This window comes from Penicillium robsamsonii (genome assembly GCF_028829455.1).
Source record: "Penicillium robsamsonii strain IBT 29466 chromosome Unknown utg000001l_segment0_segment0, whole genome shotgun sequence".
In the NCBI taxonomy this organism is placed as follows: Eukaryota; Fungi; Ascomycota; class Eurotiomycetes; order Eurotiales; family Aspergillaceae; genus Penicillium; species Penicillium robsamsonii.
Window position 1 is genome coordinate 5188847 of NW_026643219.1, and position 25400 is coordinate 5214246.

At 47.9% G+C, this 25400-nt stretch overlaps 11 protein-coding genes across 11 annotated transcripts; 5 read left to right on the top strand and 6 right to left on the bottom strand.

The window, feature by feature from the left end:
• Positions 1-431: 431 nt before the first annotated feature.
• Positions 432-2351, top strand: N7447_002037 (homeobox domain-containing protein; the record flags this gene model as incomplete). Its single annotated transcript, XM_057226313.1, has 3 exons — positions 432-757; positions 813-1012; positions 1069-2351. The coding sequence occupies 3 exons, from the start codon at positions 432-434 to the stop codon at positions 2349-2351; spliced, it is 1809 nt and encodes a 602-aa protein (XP_057090329.1).
• Positions 2352-3271: 920 nt separating this feature from the next.
• N7447_002038 (phosphatidylglycerophosphatase) lies at positions 3272-4024 on the bottom strand (the record flags this gene model as incomplete). Its single annotated transcript, XM_057226314.1, has 1 exon — positions 3272-4024. The coding sequence occupies one exon, from the start codon at positions 4022-4024 to the stop codon at positions 3272-3274; it is 753 nt and encodes a 250-aa protein (XP_057090330.1).
• Positions 4025-4350: 326 nt separating this feature from the next.
• On the top strand, positions 4351-5055 carry N7447_002039 (putative small nuclear ribonucleoprotein SmD3; the record flags this gene model as incomplete). Its single annotated transcript, XM_057226315.1, has 4 exons — positions 4351-4407; positions 4537-4597; positions 4723-4852; positions 4947-5055. The coding sequence occupies 4 exons, from the start codon at positions 4351-4353 to the stop codon at positions 5053-5055; spliced, it is 357 nt and encodes a 118-aa protein (XP_057090331.1).
• A 913-nt stretch (positions 5056-5968) lies between these two features.
• N7447_002040 (cytochrome P450) lies at positions 5969-7694 on the bottom strand (the record flags this gene model as incomplete). The annotated part of the gene is made up of 3 exons (XM_057226316.1): positions 5969-6004; positions 6061-6205; positions 6259-7694. Coding segments are annotated over 3 exons (1617 nt in total), but the record flags the coding sequence as incomplete, so codon positions are not given.
• A 2748-nt stretch (positions 7695-10442) lies between these two features.
• Positions 10443-11869, top strand: N7447_002041 (adaptin-binding domain-containing protein; the record flags this gene model as incomplete). The annotated part of the gene is made up of 3 exons (XM_057226317.1): positions 10443-11316; positions 11402-11725; positions 11790-11869. 3 exons carry the CDS (start codon positions 10443-10445, stop codon positions 11867-11869), a joined length of 1278 nt encoding a protein of 425 aa, XP_057090333.1.
• Positions 11870-12369: 500 nt separating this feature from the next.
• Positions 12370-14116, top strand: N7447_002042 (uncharacterized protein; the record flags this gene model as incomplete). Its single annotated transcript, XM_057226318.1, has 3 exons — positions 12370-12841; positions 12897-12977; positions 13047-14116. The coding sequence occupies 3 exons, from the start codon at positions 12370-12372 to the stop codon at positions 14114-14116; spliced, it is 1623 nt and encodes a 540-aa protein (XP_057090334.1).
• A 166-nt stretch (positions 14117-14282) lies between these two features.
• N7447_002043 (uncharacterized protein) lies at positions 14283-14598 on the bottom strand (the record flags this gene model as incomplete). The annotated part of the gene is made up of 3 exons (XM_057226319.1): positions 14283-14356; positions 14428-14468; positions 14489-14598. 3 exons carry the CDS (start codon positions 14596-14598, stop codon positions 14283-14285), a joined length of 225 nt encoding a protein of 74 aa, XP_057090335.1.
• Positions 14599-14610: 12 nt separating this feature from the next.
• On the bottom strand, positions 14611-14971 carry N7447_002044 (uncharacterized protein; the record flags this gene model as incomplete). The annotated part of the gene is made up of 2 exons (XM_057226320.1): positions 14611-14748; positions 14873-14971. The coding sequence occupies 2 exons, from the start codon at positions 14969-14971 to the stop codon at positions 14611-14613; spliced, it is 237 nt and encodes a 78-aa protein (XP_057090336.1).
• Positions 14972-18457: 3486 nt separating this feature from the next.
• On the bottom strand, positions 18458-19180 carry N7447_002045 (Hpt domain-containing protein; the record flags this gene model as incomplete). The annotated part of the gene is made up of 3 exons (XM_057226321.1): positions 18458-18866; positions 18923-19095; positions 19148-19180. 3 exons carry the CDS (start codon positions 19178-19180, stop codon positions 18458-18460), a joined length of 615 nt encoding a protein of 204 aa, XP_057090337.1.
• A 3694-nt stretch (positions 19181-22874) lies between these two features.
• N7447_002046 (protein tyrosine phosphatase-like domain-containing protein) lies at positions 22875-23691 on the top strand (the record flags this gene model as incomplete). The annotated part of the gene is made up of 3 exons (XM_057226322.1): positions 22875-23359; positions 23426-23565; positions 23618-23691. 3 exons carry the CDS (start codon positions 22875-22877, stop codon positions 23689-23691), a joined length of 699 nt encoding a protein of 232 aa, XP_057090338.1.
• Positions 23692-24889: 1198 nt separating this feature from the next.
• On the bottom strand, positions 24890-25257 carry N7447_002047 (uncharacterized protein; the record flags this gene model as incomplete). The annotated part of the gene is made up of 2 exons (XM_057226323.1): positions 24890-24996; positions 25056-25257. The coding sequence occupies 2 exons, from the start codon at positions 25255-25257 to the stop codon at positions 24890-24892; spliced, it is 309 nt and encodes a 102-aa protein (XP_057090339.1).
• Positions 25258-25400: the final 143 nt, after the last annotated feature.

Genomic DNA, 25400 nt, shown 5'->3' on the forward strand with positions numbered 1-25400 from the left:
GATTCTTCATTGATTCTTGTCGACATAGGGAGAAATTATTCCCCTGCCATTCGTTTCCAGCTGCTTAGGCCAGCCTTTTGATTTATCCTCTCCTTTTTTGGACGCCTCTGCGACGCGCCCTTTCAACCCAACCACCCAGTCTCTGACGTGGACACCCTCGAACGCGAGATCCCTACGCTAGACTTCCATTCGTTTTACATCTTCAACTTGACCCTCTCGCGCCTGTGGCTGTTTCGAGAGAGTTAAGATTTTCCAACACTCCGTCTGTTTCCGATCACACCCATCCCATTTTCTGTCGGCCGGATCGTCACACATCGTACCTTTTCTTTCCGAAGAAAACTATATACGCAACCCAAAAAAACTGCATATTCAATAGCTTTAACACAATTCCCATTTTGTGCGATATATTTTCTACCGTACCACATTACATTATGTCTTCGTTGACAGAAATGCATTACCCGCCAACCGGCACAAATGTGCCCACGGCATCTTCTTCCTCGCCTCCAGCTTCCACACCCTCTCCGTCGACCTCCAGTGCTACCACGGCCCATTCTTCTGCCACGCGCCGACCGCCTCGCAAAAGCACTCTGACTCAACAACAGAAAAACAACAAACGTCAACGCGCAACACAGGATCAGCTTGTCCTTCTGGAGATCGAATTCAACAAGAACCCAACACCAACTGCGACTACTAGAGAGCGTATTGCTTCGGACATCAATATGACGGAGCGTTCTGTTCAAATCTGGTTCCAAAATCGGTAGGTTCTACTTAGGGTCGTGTTTCTATTTTTACCTCTACTGACTAGATGACAGTCGCGCGAAAATCAAGATGCTGGCGAAAAAGAGCATTGAGACTGGTGAAGGATGCGATTCTATCCCAGAATCCATGCGCCACTATCTCGCAATGCAATTTGACCCGAACAAACCTGGCGCAAGAGACCCCTTTGGCCGTGCTGGCGCATATGGCCCGCCTAGCATGTACGCGAACGAGACCAACCCTTCTGGCAAAGTTGGTATGTTGATGGTCTGCCTCTGCTACAGGGCCTGTTGAACTAATTGTTGTTTCTAGTGATCTCTCACTTCACTTGTCGTTCCTTGACTGTCGGCAGCTGGCGGCGCATTGGACAAAACGCCATGGACTTGGTCGTTTTCTATTCCCCTGATAAGGCATGCATGACTTACTATATCAACAACGATGCTGCCGGCTATAAGATCGAATATCCGTTCGCCTATATCAAGAATATCACCTTGGAAACCGGTGATCCGAACCCTGGGCCGAATGGGGAACCACCTCGACAAGGTGGTCTTGTCGTGGAATTGAACCGCCCGCCGCACTTTTACATGGACTCGTCCAACTCAGGAGGGTTCTACCAGTGCGGCGATTTCACCGAGGAGCAGCAAGCTAGTCAGATCATGGTTCATCACCTGGGAGGCCATCCCAAGGTCTTGAGTGTTCAGCTTGCCAAGCTTGTGTCATTGGAGTCCTTCCAGAATCGACTAGCTTATAATAACCCCAGCTTCGCCGTGCCAGCTCCGATGTCTCCGCCGTTCATCCAGCGCCCTGCGTCTCAGCCCAATCAGTTTGCTGCTCCCACTTATATGAACATGTACCAGGACAGCAACCACTTGGGCTTCAACATGCCAGCTGCTCGTGGGCATAAACGCCAACGAAGCCGTTCAGTACCCGTTGCAATTGACATCTCGTCACTCCAGGGTCCCATGTCTTCGTTCCACGTGCCACCCCCTCCACCCCCATTCAACCACACCGAGGCAGGCATCTACGCGCCTGTTCCACAGTCAGTACACCATCTCCCCACCGACCTCCGCATCGACACCCAAGGATATGGACTGGATTTCCGTACCAACCCCATGTCGGCGACGACGACCACTGGATCACCTCCCGACTTCGCTAGTCCCATGTACAGCAATGCCGGGCAGGGCGAGTCCACCCCTGTCGCCAGCATGGCGCCTCAGTTCAACGTGCCCTTCGTTTCAGCGGGATCAACTGATGCCTCAACAATGGGCTCTCACGCACCGTCTCCTTACTCCAGCATGAGCCCTGCAGACCCATTGATTGCAAATCACTCGCCGCCACTATCCAACATGTCACACAGCTCGTCTGATATGTATGGCTTCTCGCAAGACCAGCAGACTGGCTTCGACGACGGTCTCTCCATGAACGATATGTACTCGAAGCATCACGTCAACTTTGGCGTTTCGCACGACAGCCCCAGCTTCGAACTGCCGATGCATGGGCTATCTGCTCACCCTTCTCCCGGCATGGGTGATTTCTCCCACGGCATGGGTAACCTGGACGAGATCAACTCGCAGGGTATGCCAACTGGGTCATGAGTTTGCCTTTCTCTTTTTATCTCTTGATGTTTCACGGCCTTTTCTGTGCATGCGACGCTTATGCTTGTCGATGGGGTTCTTGGGTTTTTTACCTTGGGGGAATTTCTTTATTGTCCAAATTGAGAGGCGTTAGGTTTCGGTGTTTTGCAAAACCCTTCGACTGCTCTCTCTTTGGATGATTCTCGTCTCGCTGGCGATGGCTAGGGAAGCGATTTTACCTTTGTGTTTCTTGCGTGACATACCTGTCTTGTTGTATTAAAATACCCTTTCCATTCTGGGGCCGGTCCTGAAGCGATTTTTGTTTTGGTTTCTGTTTTCCCGGCTGTCCCGGTTGAATCCAGGACCTTTTTCTTCTTTTCTTCCGGTCAATTTACCATTCTTCATTTTTTTTCTCGTGACCGGATTTCTTTTTCTTACTTCTTTTTTCACATTTTTCATTTTCCAATTTTCATTCTTCTTTTACGTGGTTATGCCAAACAGACCGACTTGGACTGCAACTCCATTCCCCTCGATTTTCTTATTTCTTTTTCGTTTTTCATCGAGCGTAGTGCTAGACTTCTGTCTGCTCTGCACTCCCGTTACAATGGTCTGTTTCCTTATGGGTCTGGAGTCGAATTTTTGCACATGAGCTTGTTCTGTCGGCACCTATTGGGGTCTGAGATCCAGCCAGTGCTGATCCTTTGGCCTGCGCAGAGTTGTGATATCTTCTACGCCGAGACCATACAAGTAGGACAGCCCTGGGCTGGCGGTACACGAGTGTGGGGGATTAACGATAGGCTCTAAATCAATTCATTTTGTATCGCATACAGATCCGTGTAGATTGTAGCTGTAGTTCGGTCTCACTATACTTGATATGTAATAGTACATATTATACAAGGGTATCTTAAACATCTCATATCAACCCAGCATGCATCGCATGTCTACAACTGCTTCTGCTTCTCCCACCCCATCGGCAATGGAGCCGTAAATCCTCGCTTCTCCCTAAGGAACCATTCAATCCAAACCTCCATCTTCTCCAAAATATTCCGCTCCGGCTTCCCCTTCATCCCAACATCAAACACCCCCTCCTTACACCAAACACTCCATGACCCCATCATCCCCGCCATAAGTACATCGGTCCCAAGCCGATCACCAACAACAGCAATCTCATGCGCAGATTCAACAACCCCTCTCTCCCGGAACCACTGCACAACCTCGTCACCACAAAATGGCTTCTTTTCCGCGCCCGCCGGCAGGCGAAAGACAGGAATGCGCAGATGCGCAAGCTGCGTTTCTAGCTCGGAGACTTCGCCGTCGAAGCTCGCGTGGCTGCCGGCGCGGTTCGAGACGATCAGGATCGAGTGCGGGTTTGTTGTTTGGTTGAAAGGGGACGTTGGCGAGGTGCGGAGGGAGCATAGTTTGGCGAGGATCTGCGGTGGGAAGGATGTTGTTTTCGCCGCGCAGAGCGTGTTGTCTTTATCAAGGACTAGGGCGCGGATAGTGGGTGTGTGCGGTGGTTTTTCGGATGGTGTTTGGAGTCCTTTCTTTGCGCTGATCAGGTGTGGTCCTAGGTTCTCGGGGAGGTAGGTGAAAGTTGGGATTGTGAGGTGTGGGAGGAATTGGGTTGGTTGTTTGAGGAGGGTTTGTACGGCGTGGTTGAAGCCTCGTAGATTGGAATTGGGTGAGCCGGCCATGATGGTGGGATTTGGATTTTGATATAGAATTCTAGGAGATGTAGAGAATGCTATTGCAGGCGCATTATGTGGAGTTTTTGTGCTTTGAGGTTGGAGTTGTTGTTTGGTCGGGATTGAGAGAACCCAAAGCGGAGAGGATGAGCTTAGCCGCAAAACTCGCCTTTCTCTTGACGTCCACTTACTCCGACCTCATCACTGTCCCACCATCTCCCCACGATCACCCATTGTCTTGACTTGTCCCTTTCTTTGCGCGAGGGAAGCTTTCAGTGTTTATTTTCGACTCCTTTTAATCGCTTTCCATCCTCGTTCGCCGTCACACAGTCAAAATGGGCAAGCTCACCTCCACGATCGGCATTCCGATCAAGCTCCTCAACGAAGCGCAGGTGCGTTACATTCCACGATACTGCTATTCCGATTATTGGATGGGAAAGAAGGATGAATATATGGCATCGCGAAAATGGAAGCCATGGTGGATAGCGCGAGACAGAGGGGCTAATATCGTTTTCCAATAGGGCCATGTCGTGACGATTGAGATCACATCCGGAGTCGTCTACCGGGGGAAGCTTTTGGAAGGTCCGTAGCTCATTTCTGCTCGAGGTTGTTAGCATCTGCTCTCTATCCAGAGGGGCAGTCGATAAACAAGCTTCGGGGAGTGTTTCTTTTGCGCGGTCTCATGTACTGACTGCTTTTTCCCACAGCCGAGGACAACATGAACGTTCAGCTCAAGGACATCACCGTCACCGCTCGCGATGGCCGTGTCTCCCACCTTGACCAGGTCTACATTCGCGGCAGCCACGTGCGATTCTTCATTGTGCCTGACATGCTCCGGTACGTCCAAACCCTGATATCCAGCTTTTGGATCGCCATTTGGCGACCTGTGCATCTCCAGCTTCATCTTTACTGACTGTTCTCTCTCTTACAGTAATGCTCCCATGTTCCGTACACGAGGCCAGCGCGGGCGCGGTGTCGGTTTGGCGCGTGGTAAGGCTACGGTGCAGCGTGCGCGTGGACAGCTGCGCGGCCGGGGTTAATCGTGATGTGGAAAAGACGAAATCGCAGTTTCAAGGCCTCACAAATTCAGAGTGGTTGGCGTTTTTCTTTGTTTTTCTGGTTCTTAGGGGATTTCTTTTTCGGGCTTTGATCTTGCGAAGTCTTAAAATACTGGCTAGCATTTCTTCTTGTAGATGCTTCGTCGGATCACCATTAAATTTATGAATCAAAACCCGTCATGAATATCCTGCTTCCATAGATAAAAACGTGTTTGTGTATGTTCAGCTCATGGAACCCTAGGGGTATTGATATCCATTCGATGGCTTGGATGGTGGCTCATGTCCAAGGACCATATCAAGTGGAGCAAGAATTTCACCTCCGCGGATATGATCTAGTTAATTAATCCCTACAAACACGAGGGGAACACTCATTGGTCACCAGTTAAGAAATTTAGACAGCACAGTACTATGTATACATCTGAGCTGCCGCCGCTTTTATGAGGGCCCTCAGGGTCAGGCCGAGTAAATCTGAGCACGATCATTTCGATCCCCTATAAGCGGTGAGTTCAGGCCTTATCTGCGTGATGTGATAGGGCTTCTATAACCTGGCCTCGCAGAATGATTTGGTCCAAATAGGGCATTTTGATACTCCAACCAGATATTTAAAATTCATAAACCTGCCAGGTGTGCTCGGGAACGGAGTTAGGATTGAATTAGCACCGAATAACAAACCTTCTATATTCAGTATTGCCTATTAGGGCATGACAATGCAAAACGTTTACAACGAGACGATGATAAAACCCCATGAACGAATAGCTACTACCGCGTGATCTATTTTCGAATGAGTTGGGTAGATCCCTCTTTTCAGCCCCGGCTCGGACTACGAGTCCTCTTGTTCGGAACGCAGACGGCCTAGCTTGTATTGATCAGTCATAATAGTTCACGATCTTGGATATCACTGAGGCGTAAACGCAATTTGGCATTCGTGTTCCTAGGAATAACTATAGTAAGCACAAAGCATCAGTTATAGGTATGGATAGAACGTACTCGTACGCCACTGCAGTCCTCGTCATAGAAGACCTCAAAGCGGCTGGTTATACCAGGTGAGATAACGTCGAAATCATTTATGATCTGCGTTGTGTATTTGCGGTAAAGGGCCGCCAGAAGTGTGGTCATCTCCGCCATGGCGAGGCTGGAAAAAGTAAGCAACCGAGTATCGAATTGTTTATTGAAAAGGTGTCTTACTGCATTCCAATGCACATCCGTGCACCACTGGAGAAAGCCCAGAAGAACTTCTTCATTTGTGCAACGTCCTGGGAAGAGTCGAGCCAGCGGTCTGGGTTGAATGCCCGAGGGTCTCTGAAAACGTCTGCGTTCCGGTGCAGAACATATGGTGAAATTGAAACGACTGTATGGGCGGGGATCGGATAACCATCGATCGTGGTGTCCTTTGGTAGCGATCTCGGTTCTGATGCTGGGAGCGGTGCAAAGAGCCTGAGTGTTTCTTTGATCACTGCACTAACATATTCCAGCTTGTCGGTTACTTCTGCTCGTGGTACCCCGTCCGCGTTGAGGTCATTTTCTGATAGACTTTGAACTTCGTCGATGAGTCTCTTCTGAAACTTCCTATGTTCGGGCCGAGAAAGAGACCAAATTGCGAACATGAGGGTATCACTCGTGGTGTCAATACCGCCGTCGAGATGATCTGCGCATTCAGACGCAATATCAAAATCATCTAAACCGCCCTCTTTCTGACTGAGATGATGCTTCCAGAGTTTCGAGATAAGAGACGAATGTTTTGTCCTCTCCTCGGCTGAGGCATTAGAGAATAACCGGAAAACATTCATTGCGTATAGTTTGATGCCGGTGTATGGTATTGGCCCCTGCATCGGGTAGAACTGGCGAGCAATGCAGCCCATTATCCCTGTCTTGGAGTAAAGCCAGACAGTGAATTTCGGGTGATGGACCGTAAGCCACGAAAGCTTGCGACTACCAGTAGCCATTATATCGCGAAGAAGAGCACGGTCTTCTTCCACGCCGTCGAGACATGCCGTTTCACCAAAGTCGCCATAGACGAACTCCGTGATGTTGTCCAGGGAGAAATAATGCAACATGGGAAATATGTCGGTAGATAAGTTGTCTCTCTCTCTTTCCAAAAGCTCAATGAACTTTTTAACCTTGGTTTCAATCATATGTGCGGTCTCCCCTTTCAGAATTGTAGATTTAGCGTAGGCATTGGCGAAGATCTTTTTCCGTTCGCCATGCTGTTTCACTGCACTAAACGAGAACATGTTCTGGCGTCCGTATGCTGAAAACATGTGGTAGAACTTGGTTCTTTCGAAACCACTCCCGGCTCCATATATTGAACGCAACGCGGAAAGACTGTTAAAGGTCACCTCGTTTGGTCCCACGCGGACGACTGGGCCATATTCTTCATGAAGCGCATGGAGTTTACGGGTGCGTGTGCCCTGGTAGTCTTCGGAAGCAAGTCGCCATTTCGTCAACGCAAACGATTTGGGCCCTGGGATTCGTGCTAAGGGGCTGAAGAGCAGAGACCGACAGATATAATGGACCAACAAAGCCATGCTGATTGCACCAATGGCGGCAATGGTGACAGACATATTGATGCTACCGATGCTTGTAATGTAGACAATTTTACGAATAGGATGACGATGACCAAGAGCTGAAGAGACACGCCTCTACTTTTTGATCTTTTCTCGATTTTCAGAGCAAGCCTCGAACATAGATTGTAGAAAGAGAACCGGAATAGTGGGTAGCTTGGGGTAATGAATCGCCATTACATTTAGTTAAAGTTTATCATCTGGCAAGAGTCAGCGAGTTTTATACTATTCGTCCAGCATAGCCCAATGCGGGGCCACTAGTCTGGTCATGACAAGGCGCGCCCTATAATGTACAATAGAACTGTGATATGAGACATGTGCAGATCAGCAACAAGGGCAATAATCTCTGGATTTTCTATAAGAACCAAAGTTGATTGTAAACCAACTTGGGTTGCATGTATGAATAGCCTGCTACTTTCTCTCGGAAATAAACACAATCTTTCCTTTAAAATACATATTATAAGCGCGAGGGAACTGTATGCCGTCTCTATTCCCACTGAGAACCATCTCGTCCACCTTGCTTATATATTTACCCCGCTTTTTATGTTTGTTCCGATCTAGGACTCGACTGCATCGGCCATGAAGCTCTGGGACGAAGAACTAGGCTCGCGACCTGGAAACATCTCATGACTTCCTGAAAGCAAGACAGGTTTGGGATGTCGTTTCGGGAGAATTCCGAGTCCAAACTAACGGTCAGGTGATCTTCTAAGTATAATATTGCCCCTTTGGGTAATGTATAGCGATTGGAAACGATTGGTTGCATGTAGTGATCGAGATATCTAACGTCTATAAGACCTTGGATTAAATCAAGTCCATCAGCCTGGTATAGGGATATATAGTGATGTATTTCCCTATATCTTGTCTGAACCTCCTCGATTATCAGTCTATTCAAAGGCCATCCGCAACTCTATCAACTGGCTTATATTTACTGAGTTGACTCACACATAATATCTCCTGGGCTATTTCTTGACGTGACTTCTATGCGTTAAGGTCATGGCTATTCCAATGCTTAAGGAAATGCGAGAACCAGAGCACTATGTCCTTCCGCCAACTGATCACGTTCCGAACAGTCTAATGCCAATACTAGTTTATAGAAATGTTTTGCCCATTCCCAGAACTGTGAAAGAAGTGCAGGAATTTGTCGAACACCATGGATGGGCTCGACAAGTGAGTACATAACTGCCACCTGCTTGAGTGGAAATACAGTTTCGATACAGATCCTAATAACAAGCATTTAGGGCATTGTTTGGCCCGCTATATATACCCGACATTTCCATCCTAATGTGCATGAATGCTATGGTACGCGATATCCTGACCCTTTTGTTATAACATCTAAACCGAATATATTGAGCATTGTTCACTCACTTGTTATAAATCAAGCCATTCTTTCAGGGTCTTCGCAGGTCTTAATGGGCGTCGGAGAGCTTGACGATGCTCGAGGCCACAAGCCAGAAGATCAAAATTCGAAAGACCCTGGGCTGATATTGACTCTTCGAGAAGGCGATGTGATTGTGCACCCAGCCGGTACGGGACACTCAAATATTTCCAGCGAGGGTCATTATCGATATCTCTCTTTTTTCCCAAAAGTGAGTGCCATATCCTTCCCTAGTCATTTCTTCAATATCTTATTGTAAGGATAATCGCCCTTGGCTCACTGTTCCGCTAATGCTAATAAATTTATTGACTTTTGGATTCCTTTCTAGGGCTCCCCTCACTGGATATCACTCAATGGTGATGATCGCATAGACTTGGAAGTTGCTCTGGCAAAGGTCATGGCTTTGCCAATTCCTCAGGATCCAGTCTTAGGTAAAGATGGATATTTGGTCGGGCTATGGAAAAAAACAAGAGATGTTTATTTTGAAACAGCAAAATAGTAAGGAAGAAATTACTGTAAAGTACAGGAATTCCGCCTTTTTGCCTTTTCCGATGTCGAAGCATTTATTTGGTATCAATAGTACTGCACTAGTCTGGCTATATACAGAGCAGTAAGTCTAAGACTAGGAATCTACACTGTAGATGCGAAAAAAGAAACAAGTGTAGATACAATGATGGAGAGATAAACGGGGGGGAGAGAGGGAGGGGGAGAGGACCGAGGGAGCAAACTATATATCTACTAGATCTGTCCCAACAGTATGGTTTAAATAATGGTCTTTCCTAGATAACCTCTAATGGAGTCAATCTCCTTTGGTTGCCTGCCGAATATCGACAAACTAAGTCAACTTATTTTACTATGTCTGCAACAAATTTGGCGATCACTTATGCGTCACATCGTATCATATTTCTCGCGCTTCCAGAACAGAGTCTTATCCCTGGCCATTGATCAGTGTTTATATTGCTTCATAACCCTATACCTTTTCTATATACGTCTCATCTTGAATAGTGTAGTCTGTAATGCTACTCGATAAACCAAGCCCACAGAGCCAAAAAAAAGAATATTCGATAAAAGATAGGAATTGTCAAGAATATACACACTAGAGTGTGAATGACAGAATTTTTGTTTACAAAGTCATTTTCTATCCTAATAGGAATTGTTAGGCGTTGTAGTAGTATCCTGCGATCAAGCCGTGCTCGATCTTACTCTGAGAATCAAAAAGCAGCAAGAGGTTAGCACTAAAATGGAAAGATTTCAACATTATCCGGTCGTGTTATCCACTCCGCCTTTTTTTTTTGTCGATGCGGGGGACAGCTAGCCTTCTCAGCAAACCATCTTCTCCCACCGAGCACTGCCAATGGACCGAACCGAGCACTATCTGATTCTAATTTCCTAAAGGACATCTGCATTGCGCCAAAAAAGAACCAGCAGCCATCATGACGTATTCAGCGCCCGCATCCAACCCTGCAAGCTCCGCGAAGCCCAAAGTGAAGAACATTGCCAACCCGCGCCGCCTCCTAATCCTCACACCAACCTCTCAATCCCTCACAATAATTCCCCCTCTCCTACACTCCCTAACCGGCGTGCCCGTCCTCGACCCACCGCAACAACCAGCCTCTTCACCAACCCCAACCACACCACAGCCAACCTCAAGCTCAACCCCCCCGCCACCACCAACAACCACCTTCGCCGGCTACACAACCCACAGCCCTCTGCGCCTCGAAACAAAATACTACACGACAGAAGTCCCTGTCTGGGTCGACGAGATCCCGCTCGCGATCCACGACACAGATGCACAAACCACCCCCACATCAACACCAACAGCCGAGCAATGGAAAACCGACTTCTTAAGCACGGAAGCTGAGATTGTACGCGAGGCTGTTGGGGCTCTAGTTGTGTGCGCGCATACTCCCAGCGATGCGACACCTCCACCGGGTTCTAATGCGAACGCAGACCCCGCTGAGCGGCCCGACGTACGCGCACTACGTGACCTGATGCGTGGTATTGGCGCTGTCAAAGAGCGCATTGATGAGGAGCGTGGCGGGCTTGGTGATGTTCCTGGTGTGTTTGTGTTAATTGGTGGGAGGAAGGATGCTGCGGGTGCCGGTGTGGGCCGGCGGGAATCCAAGGACCCCGATGCGGAGCTGGGGCTTGGTGTTGACGATGCGGATTTAGGTGGCGGGGAGATGGTGCCATTTTCGGTTGGGTGGTGGGAAGATCAGTTATTTGATATGGGGTTGCTGGGGTGGGAGGTTGTTGAATGGGATCCTAAAGAGGGTTTGGAGGTTGAGACGAGGAATCAGTATGGAGGTGAGTTACCGAAGCAAGCTTTTCTTCATCAGGAGTTTCGCTGTGGTAGTATTTTGGATTTTGGCTGACCTTATTCTATTACTAGAACGTGAGGGTATGCCTCGTATCAAAGAGGTCCTTGAGACTCATGACTGGTCTATGGTTGGAGGTGACTCCGGCTTTGACGAAGATAATGATCCTGACATGGATTCCGATGATGATCTTCAAGACCAATTATTAGGTTTGGGTGGCTCTCGTGGGTTTGGTGACGAGGTTCATGAATTAGAACGTGAAATGTTCGGTTTGCGTATGGCAATTGAGCGTGGAGGTGGCGATGGTGACGAGGATGACTCTGATCATGATGATGGTGAGGATGAAATTGATGTCGAAAGCATGGAGGCATTGATGATGCGCATGCAGGCAATCAAAGGTATGATTCTATGTTGATTTCTCGCGCTCGCTATAGTTGGCCGCTGTACTAACATGGCCAATAGATATGAGCTCCGAGCTGCCAGAGGGTGAACGGAAACGATTTGCTGCGAAGGCCGTACAGGATATTATGCGCGAGCTTTGAGATTGTTAGTTATTATACATAGATTCCCCTGGTTTACAAAAGTCATATGTAAGGTTTATGCTTTTTACTGCCTTTTCATTTTTCTAGCTAAAACTAAGACATCTAGAAGAATATCTGCAAATAAATCCATAATGGGATATAGATCCAGCACTGCCACAATTCGAGCCACACCGCCCTAAAATGCCGAGACAAAGATGGCCCGTGCGCTTCTCTGACGTCAGGATATTCCATCTTCCAAGGCATAACGCCAACTTGACAATGAGCTGTGTTTTGTGCATGGATCATCCTGGCTAGCTTATTGCTTGAGCTGATCTTGGCTTCCTACATCATCTTTTCTCCATACATATTCTCGAAACGCCGCTTCGTCATGTCTTGAATCTCCTACACCACACAACCTTATTCAATTCCCACGGTCCACAACATATTCTTTCTTATTTTACATGAGACGTGAATATAAACAATAACCAATTGAAAGGACAAGACGAACTCTTCATTTCAAAATGCATTTCCCGGCACGGAATTGCGCCCCCATCGTGTCGGCGGCGACGGGGAGGATACCACAACGTGGGGCCCAGTACGCCTCGTTGGGGAACATTGGCTCGTCGGGGCCAATTGGCTGGGCTAAGAACAACTCTGCCCTCTCATCTAGACATATCAGGTCATTCTCAGGGAGGTGGATCGGTAGGGGGATTGGTCTCAGAGCTTCTGGTGCATCACTAGTAACGAAGCTGAGATGTACTGGGCCGGCTGCAGTTCCACGAGATCATCTTGCATGGATTCAGATCAGGAAGTTCAGCCAAGCAGATCATACACAAATTTCAGGCGATAAACAGGAGACTGAAGAGCTTTTGGAGAAGTTTGAAGTTCAAGAGGGCAATCAAGAAGCTCGGCCTCAGCGGACGGTTCTTCGTGAGAATGGCCAAGTGGATGGGTCACCGGAAGAGCAGAAGTGGCCTGAAACGAAGACCAAAGGTAGGATGGCTCGATTATGATTGCTTTAAGTATCAATGCTGACTTTTACGGATAGGTAAAATGTTGACGACGCCATCGCGGCTTTTCAAGTTGATCATTCCTTTAACGACCATTAGCAATGAAGGCCATGATAAAGGTACATCGATCTTCGACAAATTCCAGGGCATCGTTTGGCCACCATTCTAAATGCCCATCATTCTAACAGCCCAATCAGAAATCGAACCAATAGCTATCCTAGTCCACCCTCAACAACCATTATCATATCTAGAGCGCCTGATTCAGTCAGAACTACCTCCAATCAGAGGCAATACAGATAAGCTCCGCCCACCAGCGATATCCTTCATCGCACTCCAGCACGATGACAACGCAATCAAGCCCAAAAAGCGAATCGAAGACGAGATCGACCTAGATGCAAGGGAAAACAAAGAAGACTTCATCCCCGGCAACGACGGCGTTGGCGGGAGCAAACCCCTCAACGGCCGCCGATTACCCACCGAACACCGCCGGTCCCGTGAAGAAGACGTCGAAACCTACAGCTATCCACGCAACAAGAACGGCACCCCGCCGCCCGACGGCGAACCCGAGCGTTTCGTGCGCTGGTCCCAGGCCACAGAGATAGGCGACTTTATCCGGGATGCTGCGCGCACGGGCGAGTTTATCGTGACAATCGAAGGCGCGCCGTCCGGCCTGAGTCAGATTCGCGTCACTGTGCCGTCGTTCAACGAGCGCACGTATTACCTCCGCATGCGACTACGCAAGCTCTCGCGACGCATCCAAACCATAGCGGGTGTGAAGGAGAAGTGTGATGCGTTGGCGCATCGGGGTGCGCAGCGGGTTGCGATTGGCGGGTTTGGTATTCTTTCCATTTGGTGGTTTACGGTTTACAGGTTGACGTTCGAGACTGATCTCGGATGGGATACTATGGAGCCTGTGACTTACTTGGTCTCTTTGTCTACTTTGATGGGTGGTTATTTGTGGTTTTTGTATCACAATCGGGAGATTTCTTACAAGTCTGCGCTGGATTTTACGATCAGTACGAGGCAGAAGAAGCTTTATCAGTTGCATAACGTTGATTTGCAGCTTTGGGGGTCTTTGATTGATGAAGGAAACTCCCTTCGTGGGGAGATTAAGAATATCGCTGCTGAGTATGATACTGAGTGGAATGAGCGGGCTGATGAGCAGGACAAGCGTGTGACGGAAGTCTTGAAGTCAGAGCGTCGGCAGAGGAATGAGAAGAAGGATGATGATGATAAGAATGACAGGGATGATGATTGATTGTTTTAATCTACTTGCCATTCTCCCTAATTGTATGTACTTTGCAATACATCGATGGTCTTCAAGTTTTATACTTCAATTATACAAAAGCAATCAGTATTAACAGCACTGGACATGAAGCGAAAGCAAAACAAAATCGCTGAGAGACACCCTCAACCCCAAAACATCATACCGTCCCATTGCGCACTGGATCATAGTACTTCTTCGGCTGTGTCGTCTCTTCCTGCCTCGTACGTTTGTCTATAAAACCCCATCAGCATCTTCTTCAATACAACCAGCCAGCAACTAGTCTAAGAACGGATAATACATACCAGACTCCGAACCCGCAGAACCTGTAACCTCCCCTTTCCGCCTATTCCGATTATTCCTCACATCCCGCGACCGAAAAACACTATACAACAACCAGCCGGCAACCCAATTCGGGCCGTATTCTCCATTCGTCGCCCCGCGCTCGAACAAGCCACGCACCAGCGGCGGCGCATTGTGGCAGATCTCTAATATCGCCCAGCGTTGGCAGTCAGGGCGGATGTGGTGCCAGAAGAAGGGGGGCGGGTTGCTGGGTCGACGCGTATGTTGTCGAGGAGGTTGGAGGTGTCGAGGTTCATGCGGTTGTAGACAATAATTGCTTCGTCCTAGTGGGTGTTTGTTAGGTGGGCTCCCAGGATATGTATAGTGTATGTGGGCATATGAAGATGGGAGTAGGAGATGGAAGAAGGTAAGATAAGTAGGTGTTGAAGGTCCGGATGGTGTACTGACTCGCATGGCGCGGTAATATTGCTCATGATGCGGGTCTTGTGGGTTTAGACCCAATGCATGCATAAATTCCTCTTTGGATACTCGAGGTCCGACGGGCATTTTGTTGGATTCCTCGATTGGATCGAGTGTATTAAATAGGGGTGTCGGTGTGTAGAGCGCTGTATATGCTGTGATTGATCGAAGAGTAGAAACCGAGGTTGTGTATCAGCCGTGAGATCAGGACCGAAGAAAGAAAAACAATCAATTATGAATGTGCATGCAAAATTGAAGAATCATACTCACAGCCTGCATCAAAGCCAGACTTTATATCCCGGGGCGTCTCCCATTCAAACAGATCTCAACGGCGCGGAAACCCATCTAACGGCCGTTGGCTACAAATTGCACGGCGCCGAAGCCGATACAATCAGAGATTCCTATACCGGAATGAAGCAGAGCGAACGGACAGCGCGAGACAGACACAGAAACAGACGCAATCAGACCAAGCGGGGAAATGGGGAAATGGGGCAAAGGGCAAACCCGCAATCAGATCGATATAACACAAGCACAAGGATCCGGAGCAGACAGGGATCTAAGGTGCTTCGAGGCTAAGACATCTTGTACCTTCAGATGGAAATTAGTATTGTTTCTTTTGTTCATGTATGGCCAACAAAGGGAATGATGGAAGATGGAGGGTACGAGTCCATTGCAGGTGTGTTTTCTTATTACTTTGGGGGTTTTTTTTGTCTATCCTGGCACTTATGATTATCTCTCCGGGATTAGACGCTACTGTACTTCTTGCAGGATTCGTGGAGTCAAGGTGGTACATGTACAATGTGCGTGTGGGAGTCACTGCACACCCGTTGATATCCAACCCCGGACTACATCAAACTGCGATCCGGACTGGGGTATTCCGTTTTTAGTGGGTTAGCGTGTGCAGGGTAAGTAAACGGTTGGGAACTAGTGGAATCTAGGGAATAGGGCTATGGCGCTGTGGTACGGTATTTCTCGGTGGGAAGTAGGCTGGGGGCATGAAGTTCCGATATGGCAAACGAGAGCGTGTGGAATTTACAGAGGCGAGAAAGGGAGGAAAAGAGAAGGGAGAGGGAGGTAGTACAAAGCCTGGTATGCTTTTTCTCTGCCGCTCGCTTGCCCCCTCGAGAAGACGTGCATCTTCGGACCAGAGGGATAAATCAAATCAAGCGAGACAATCGCAAACAGAGTCATCGTGGACCCAGCACTTGGGGGTCGAGGACTGAGCGCGAACAGTGCATTCTAATACATCGAGGACAACTTTCTGAGCTCAGGTCTACTATCCGAGACAGACGGGTAGAAGATATATGTATGCTTGCATGCATGAGAAAGGGATGTGTATTCGAGTTAGTTTGGATATTATATGATGCCCGGAGTACACACTACCGGATGCACGCCGAGATCCCCATCCGAACTAGCAACAGGTAGATACTCGACAGGGAGAGCTAGTATCTCGGTGTGCTAAGCTCGTTGCCACACATCTATACGCATCCGCAGTGAGGGAGACTGATACAGCTCTAGCATAACAGAATCAAACCTGGAAAACCACATTCGCAACCAAGAACGTCCTATGTGGAGAGCTAGGAAGATCAGACTGTACATCCCGAACTTGGAATCGAGGTCCACTGAAGCCCAACCTAGAAGCAAGCGAAACATTCAGTCACCCTTGCTAGCTGAAATTCAAGTCAAATAAGGCACCTGTGCCTACCCGTCGGCTTGCGGGCATCCTGCAGAAAAGAGAAAGGCTCGTTGGCCATGCCGTGTGACCTGCCATGCCGGAGTCCAGACCAGGATGGAATTGAGCAAAATTCGACAGACCGGAACCCAAGTCGGTGCTGTTGCTTGCATCTGTATCGACTTTTGAATTTTAGATGGTGAGCGCATACTTGCGTCCCGTTGCGGGGAAAGGGGATCGATCCGGTTGGGAGATGGCTGGACTCGATTTTAATTTTTCTCGTTTGTGATGGGTGCATATGCAATGGTAGGATGGTTGAATGGGACGAGCAACGTGGCAGCAAGTATGGTGGATTGATGTTTGAATTTGAATCTGTCGTTTTGAGCTGACTCTGAGCGACAGAGTGTCTTTATAACTCGATGGGGTTGAAGACGCCGTTGCGGCTGCTATATGTGCTAAAAGCTAGTTTGGCAAGATGGCGACCAGAGCAAATAGATATATCATAAAGAGAAAAGTGACACGTAATCCTTGATAGGAGATCCTACCGTCCGATCTCCAGCTCGAAGGGGCTTTTTCTCACTAGCGCTGCGATTAAAGAACGGATGTCACATCGTGCACAAGGTGAGGGACAGTCAAGGTGGATCATATGCGCACGGCGAATTGAATGACACTGCATAATCCTACCGCTGCATTGCATACTAGCACAGAATTTGAGAGAGAGCTTCGGTTGGGACGGCCAGGCCATCGAGATAGACAGATATGAAGAGTATCTGTATCTGCATCTGCCGTACTGGATTGTGACATGAGAGTTATGGAGAACGGTTCCTAAGGGGCCAAAGAACTCTAGCTAGTCAAACCAGTCAACTTCAGCTCCAGCAATATGTGAGCGTGCCGTTGGATGTCACCACCGTTGCACCATCTCCATACTGCAGGTCCCCGGTACTCATTTACCATTCGCTATTGGCCATGCAAGAGCGGACGTAGACGCAGACACGGCAGAATTTGCTGTCAGTTGGACTAGATAGCGGAAGATAGGATCTGTTGTTTTGAACATACTAATGTAATGTGCAGCATCCGGGACTTGTGAAGCACACACCACACACACTCGCGCCAGAACTTTTGACTCGATCGAATTTCACCAGTTGATGGTTTCTATCTTGAACAGATAGCCAAGTGAAGAATATGAGAAAGACTGAGTGTGGACAGACGTCTATTGAATGCGGCAGATCATAGTAACCTGTCAAGCGAAGACACCGAGATTAGGATCTTCCCGCATGGGGCAAAGTATATATTAAGTTCCAAGGTTCCCCACGTAAGTGGCTGAAGGTAAAAAGCTTTTATAGCGCCACTTCTCGGGATGCCTGTGAGATTGGCGATCTGATGAGGCAAAGTTCTCCTGTCTGCGCAATATTGGAGCTTGCTCAATATTCAGGTACTTTTGTTTACTTTGCCTAGACTTTGACGTCATGTTATATCGGCTACTTCTTGTTACACGCTCAATACTGACGCAATGTCTACTATGCGAGGATCGACGAAATGAAAAGCGTAGGTTATAAAGCAAGAAAACAGGGCCTGACAGAGGCACTCGGATTTCCGTATGTCGCTATTGTTCAAGACTCCTCGGAATCGTCACGATTCTCGCGCCTGCACTTACGTGACAGACCAGGAATATCCGTTTCCACACCAGTGTCCAGACGGGAACGGGAGATATGGTGGGGCAGGTTGTTATGTACGTGTCGAAAAGGCCAAAAAGGCCAGGATCGGAGGGAATGGGAGATAAGAGAAAGGGAGTAAAAAAAGGGCAAAGGGGAAAATGAAAAAGAAAAGGCCATTTGCCATGCTCCATCCGTCGCTAAAAAGAAAAAGGGGAGGGAGGGATATCAACCAGCCCACATGACCGCTTATTTCGAGGCTTCCTTAGTGGGCTCCTTAGTGGGCTCCTTAGTGGGCTCCTTGGTCTCCTTGGGCTCCTTGACCTCCTTCTTGGGCTCTTCCTTGGGCTGTTCCTCCTTCTGCTCCTTGACTTCCTCTTCTGGCTTCTCTTCTTCGTCCTTCACTTCCTCGCCGTAGTATCGGCGAAGGAGCTTCTCAACCTTGCGGTATTCAACCTTGACTTCATCCAGAGTCTTTTTGATAGCCTTGAGACAGACCTCGGTGTCGGGTTCGTCAATGAGACCGGTCTCGTCCTTGTTGGCGCCGAAGTGTTGGATCTTCTCACAGCCGTCCTTGACCTTGATAAGGCCGAGTGTGGCCGATGAGCCCTTGAGGAAGTGACCGAGAGCAGATAGTTCATCGAGGTTCTTGTCATCTCTGTTGGATGATTAGTGACAGTACAATCACCCGAATTTATGCAGGAGATGACTCACATTTCCTTCTGTATCTTCTTGTAGGTATTCTCGGCCTGGTCAAAGAAACCGTACACAATGCTCTTGCTGAAATCGCGATCCTCCTCGTCATCGTCCATCTCAAGGATCTGTTCGAATGTGCTCTCGTCAAGAATTTCCTTATAATCAGAAAGCTTGGGCGGGCCCTGCTTGACCTAGATTCGAATGTCAGGTAATGAATTTCGTGACGGACCAAGAAGTACTTACCGGCTCGGCCTTCTTGGTATCGGTTGGTGCCATGGCTGTGTATGTGTGTGTGCGGGGATGCTTAAAGGAGTAGGTGGGAGCAAGCTAGTGCGCTGCGCAGATCGTCACAATCGTTGGATGAAAATAGGGTTTATTTCTCCGGTCCGATTTCCAGCCAATCTAGATGGAATACGAGAGAAGCTCTGTTTGCAAATCACAGTTAGCTCGAATTCATTCAACAGATCCAGATTTTGGATAGATAGAACAATGTGGCAAATCAATAGATGAGGTCCCAAATGCAAAGATCAATGATGATACCACAAGGACGTCAGAATCACAATATCTGCACACAGCGTATATGTCGTCTTACAAATCCAGTATGGTGTTACGGATCCAGGTGCCAAGGTAGCAAGGGAGCTGGTAACGGGGACAATGGTGAGCGGCTCCGGGGTCTATGGCCAAGGGGAATAGGCTGGAACCGAGGCGAAATACAGCCACCAAGTTGAGTAATCAAGGCAGTGAGTGCCGGGTAGAGGTGGAAAAATCACAATGGAGTCGGGGGGGGTATAGGGGGGTAATTCGATACAAAGCAGAGTTTGGAGGGGGGGGGGGGGGGAAAGAATTAAAGCAGATTGTGGAGGTATATGTGGTGAATGGAACAGACAGGGCCATTCAGCGCATATACTCGAACGTGATCCAGTCACGGCCTTCTAACCAGGGACTAGCGCATCATAAGAGCTGCAGCCCCAAAAGCCAGGGTCTCCACTTGACAGGGAATTAAAGGGAAAAAAAGGAAGATATGCAGAGAGGGGCAAATAGAAATGTTCATCCCACCTATGATAATTTTTTTCTTCTCGTTTTTTGAGACCACGTCCCGAACAAGGGCGACAAGGGAACACACAATCGGTAGATCCCTAAGAGATAAAAAGGAAAAAGGTGAAAAGAGAAAGCAAAAAACACGTGCGGAAGAGAAGGGGGAAGTCAAAGAGACGAGAAGAGAGAGGGGGGAAGAGAGGAAATCGGAGGGGCGGAGAAAGAGAAGGGTGGGTAGGTCAATTCCAAAGGAACCAACTAGAGGATGTTGGGATTTTGCTATGATTTGGATGGGAAAATCGGAGAAATTAGAGAAAATAGAGAAAATAGAGAAAATAATTTAATCATTCATCTTCACTTGAATATTACTATGATATATATAAGGAAATAACTATCGTCATCGGTGTACATTGCTCTTCGTCGCCTTGGCATACTCGGGGGAAAACATGATTGTAGAACTAGTACATTATATTATTAGCTACAATCTATACAATGGGTTCTAATTGGATTTGATTTGAAAACGTGATATTATTTTTCCTCAACCGATGACTCCAAAAAAAAGCAATTCTCGACATACACGACTAATACAATTCTTGTACTCCATACAACATAGATCTTTTGACTCTATTGGTGCCTTTTTTTGGTTAAATCATACCATTATCATCTTGAATTTTCAGCCGCGATCCTCATAAGAACTGTTATCTCTGGATCAAATTCCTCCGGGCTCCGTTTATGAAACCAGTGGAGTCCAACCGTGGCATCACCTCTCCAACTGATGGGTCCACCGAGAAGAAAAAGAGAATGAACGGGATAACCCCTCGACCTGTAAGTATACTGAATAGTACAGGTTGAGTGGAGGCCTAGGGTAAAAAAAACAACCCAAAAAAAACCACACGTTTGCTGACCGCAAAAGACTCCTATACTCATCTGGCAGCGGTACGGTAGGGGGGCTAGCAAGACATCATCGGGTCGCCGATCACATGGAACGTCATTTGGTCTTTCCCAAAGCGAACCCTCGGACGGTCACACGCGGAACCATTTGGGAAACTTCGGATAGCGATGGCCCTTTTTGCCTTTGGGGTCCCTGGGGGCCATTCTTTTTGAATGCAAAAGAGCAGGACTTTTTCATGACCCGGTCAGTATTGCTTGGAAATCTAAAAAAAACAGAAAAAACACCTAGTGACCTAGTAGACTTTTAGCCGCAAGGAAAAAAGAAAAAAAAAAGAGAGAAGACGTAATAATCCCGGCTCGTACAGCAGGGAAGCATTGCCTGGGGCCGAATGCGCAGAGATAACCTGATCCAGTTGGCCTGGACCCTCAAGGACCGTGTCCAATAACTCGGGACGCGTTCGTTCTGTGTGTTGCATAGGTCTCTCATCTAACGTACTCGGTGACAATGAGTTGAATGTATGAGCCCAGAGCTCCACGGCTCGGTTTTTTTCTTTCCTCTCTCAGGGAAAATGGGGTAATATTGCTGGGCTAAGACACGAGGGATTATGCTGCCCCCGATGACGATGGGTGTTTTGGTGTTTTTCTTTCATTGCTTTTTTTCCGAGCTGGCTCGACGGTTCCGTTTCCTAGAAAAGGACTAGCGTAGAGATCGATAGTTAAATGTTGAAGTCAAATCTGTTCACACTCGCGAACCGCAGCTATCTTTGTTTATATAGAGGAATAGGGGGCATTTCTGTATCTCCTTTTACTCTGGTGTTCGTGCGTGGTGGTTGGCTCTAGCACACTCTTCATTACTCTCCACCAATGAGAGGATGCGATATTAGCCATGACATCATATGATGGGGCCGTATTGCAGTCCATCCAGCCGCTGATGTCATTTTGGCGTACCGGCAAATTACGCCGGTTACGTCAATTACATCAAATTACATACATCCTTTACATTCTCCAGTGCTGGTATACCCTCATTCCTACAAGGTCTATGCGCAATTTTACATATCCTCACTCCCTTGTTCTCGGCTTAAGATTTATGTATGCAGCATGGCTTAGCCTGTGATGTCAGTGCGCATACCTTGAACCGTATAACTGAGAGAATGACTGGAGTACGGAGTACAAATGCCCAGACATGCAAATTTTATTGAGTCCAAACTCAACACTGGAGAATCAACTGGACTATAGATTGAAATAGATTTAGTAAACGTGGGGTGTCTTTCACGCTAAGTCCACGGGTTTCCCGACGAACTACGTAAAACTATCCGCTAAATCTCAAATCCGAGCCATCACATTAAATCCCTCCAATACCCTACCAAGCCCGTCAAGTCAAAAATAGACCAGACTAATGTTTGTTGTCGGCAATACGAGATAGCAGTCTCTTGCAGTAGTCCAGACTAGATCATGCAGTTTACAGCACGGGATCAGCTAGTCTTTGTATCCCTGGCGGCCAAGAGCGCCTCCAGGGGAAGCCATCCGCTTGGCTCCCTGTTCATGCACTCTCGATTGCCTTGGGCGAATCACATCAAATATATTCCTCGGCGAGAGCTTCTGAAAATGGTCCACATAGTCCAGACTTACAGAGAAGCTATCATCGGGTCCGACAGCCCGGCTACGGATTATCTTCGGAGGGAGGAGCAAAGAGGCTGGATGAATTGGAAAGGTGATTGGTCAGGCATAGCATGTAGCTTCCGAACTGCTAGTAGTATTAAATAGACTGATATAATTTCAATGAAATTATGCATAAATCGACCAAGAAACTCAATAGACAACAAAATAAAGATGTTCTATACCCCAGATCCCAAACACGCTTGTTCTCCACAGCTGCTTCGCGGGCTCTTCCAGAATGCTTATGTAAGAAACCGGTGACCTCGGTCCGTTTTTTTGTTGATCGCGAGCTTCCCAACCAAATCAATATTTCCAGTGCTCCTCCATCTAGGGCAACACCATCACCAATTGCCTCCACGAGACCAACGAGAATTAACTCGGGTCAAAAATGTCATCAGCCAAAACATCAAGCGCCCCGCGCTCCGGTTCTTCGGGCCTAACAAAAGCCTACCTCTTCGCCTACAACACCCTGAACCTCCTTGCCTGGGGCACCTGTGTCATCTACACGGCATCCCTCCTCCCAGCCCATGTCTCGACCAAAACTCTCCCCAGGGTGTTCGGCCAGACTTTCTCTCCGCTACTGCTGGCCACACAGTCCCTCGCCCTGTTGGAAGTCGTGCACAGCGTGGTAGGCCTCGTGCGCGCGCCGTTCATGACGACTGCCATGCAGGTTTCCAGCCGACTTTTGCTGGTGTGGGGTATTATGGCGCAGTTTGGTGGAGAGATCGTTGGTGCTGGACGCAATACCCAGCTGGGTGATTTTGCCTATCTGGGGTGTGTTTTTGCTTGGGGAATTACAGAGGTTATTCGTTATGGATTCTTTGCTATTACCTTGTCTGGGAACTCGGTTCCGAGCTGGTGGACTTGGTTGCGGTAAGTCTTTGATTCCCCCCGCGTGGCTACCGCGTTCAATGTGCTGATGAGTTTCGCGTTGACTAGATACAACACTTTCTACATTTTCTACCCCATTGGTATCTCGAGCGAGTGTGCGCTTATCTTCCAGGCCCTTGGTCCTGCTGGCGAGCTGAGCCCGCTTTTCCGTTACCTTTTGATTGCGATTCTCGTCATCTACGTGCCTGGTATGTTGCTCTTCTACACCGTTCATATTATCGGTTACTGACTGCCTACCAGGGTCTTATATCCTGTACACGCACATGATTACCCAAAGACGCAAGGTCATGCGCGGCAAGAAGAGAGCCGATTAAACAGCTCAGCCACGTGCAACACAACTAGATCTGATTCAATTGAGTGGAAACGAAAAGACGACCTGGGTTTTTAGCCAGTTCGATGTTCAAAATGAGTACTAAGGTCCGTCATATTTAGGACCCGGGGAGCCCTGAGGGTGCGGGCATGATTTTATTTCTGTGTTCAATATTTACCAGAGCCCGCTTTATAGACATGATCTTATTTTGAGCAATTATTAACTTCCCTTTTTGGCTCAAGGCTACTTTGTTCTCCCTCTGCCAAAAAAAACGTAATATACGCTCATTCCACGTTAGATTCGATCAATAATGAATAAAGAACGGTAACTGCAAGAAGTTAAACTAACTTTAGACCGTCCGTAGTGAAGCATTTTTCTCAGGGTGATTCTCATTTCCTTCCTGGTGCCCTAGGCCATCTTGTTCGGATTCCCACCGACTAAGCACTGCAACTTTTCCTCGTGAAACAATTCGTTTTTGTGGAGTCAAGTCAAAACATTGGCGAAGTAGGCATCGTCGTCCCTATGGGCCCTTACAGTAGATTACGTTTTGTTCCATGACGTAGCGCTCATAATGGCAGAGACCATGAGGATATTGATTTCTGATGTGTACCACCTAAGGGAGGCTACTTGCGGAAAGGTAACAAGGAAATAAGAAATGTTATCAGATGCAAAGACGTCGTAGTCAGGTTATTGAAAATGACAAACCAAGACCGAGGAAGCGGGACCAGGTAGAAGGTGCCACTCGGTTGGGCTATAGCTTCAAGCCAGGCGTCATGTATAGATTGTCCTCAAGGAGGCATATACCTGGTTGAAGGAAAGGTCAGCGGAAAGCAGACCATAGCATCCAAGGTGAGTGCGATTCACCTTTTTGGAAAATCAACGGCACTTGAAGAAAAGTAAGGTTTGATGAGGCAGGAGTGTTGTCTGGTAAGAAAGTGTAGCTAGACATGATGTCGCGTTTGATGGCGCTGTACGGAGGAGAGAGGGGGGAAGACTTACGTCCAAGGTGGGGAGTTTGAGAAATGGCCGACCAGAACTTGTTGAGAGTCTCAGTTGATTCTAAGTAATTAACATAAAATCCAATTGGCGTATCAAAGGCACAGCCAAAAAGGCAAGAAAACTGTTCTTTGATCAAACACCTATTTGACTTGCAACAACCACCAAATTTCTTCTCGCTGAAATATCAAACTGCCAATCCTTCCTTAATTCAACTTCTTGGTCCCAGCCTGCACTGGGCGGCCTTCACGACGACGATATACCAGGTAGCCATAGCTGCCAAGGGCGATCATAGCTATAACGAGGAGGTTACCTTGTTACATGAATCGTCAGCTGGGTGTTTTGGTAAATAGTCGGACATCAGAAACTCACTGGTAATGAATGCCCCAACTCCGCCTGCAGCTTCCAAACTGCCCTTCACCATATGCTGTAGCACCTTGGGAATGCCGGCAAAGAAGTGGACAAAGGCCATGAGCAGCTGATACCCGGTATCTAGCGTGCTCTTGATGACAGAGAATATCACCTCAAATATGGAGGTGACGAGGTCCTTGATGGAAGTAATAATTGACGCCATTGTTTCCGAGAGAATTTGTAGCAGCTGTTCGTGCGAAGATTTCGATAGTAACAGTAGTGGTTTACAGGTAGCTTAGGAGAAGGTGTTCTGAATTCAAAGGGGCACTAAATACATTCTCAGGTCCGATGACGAAGTATGCTATA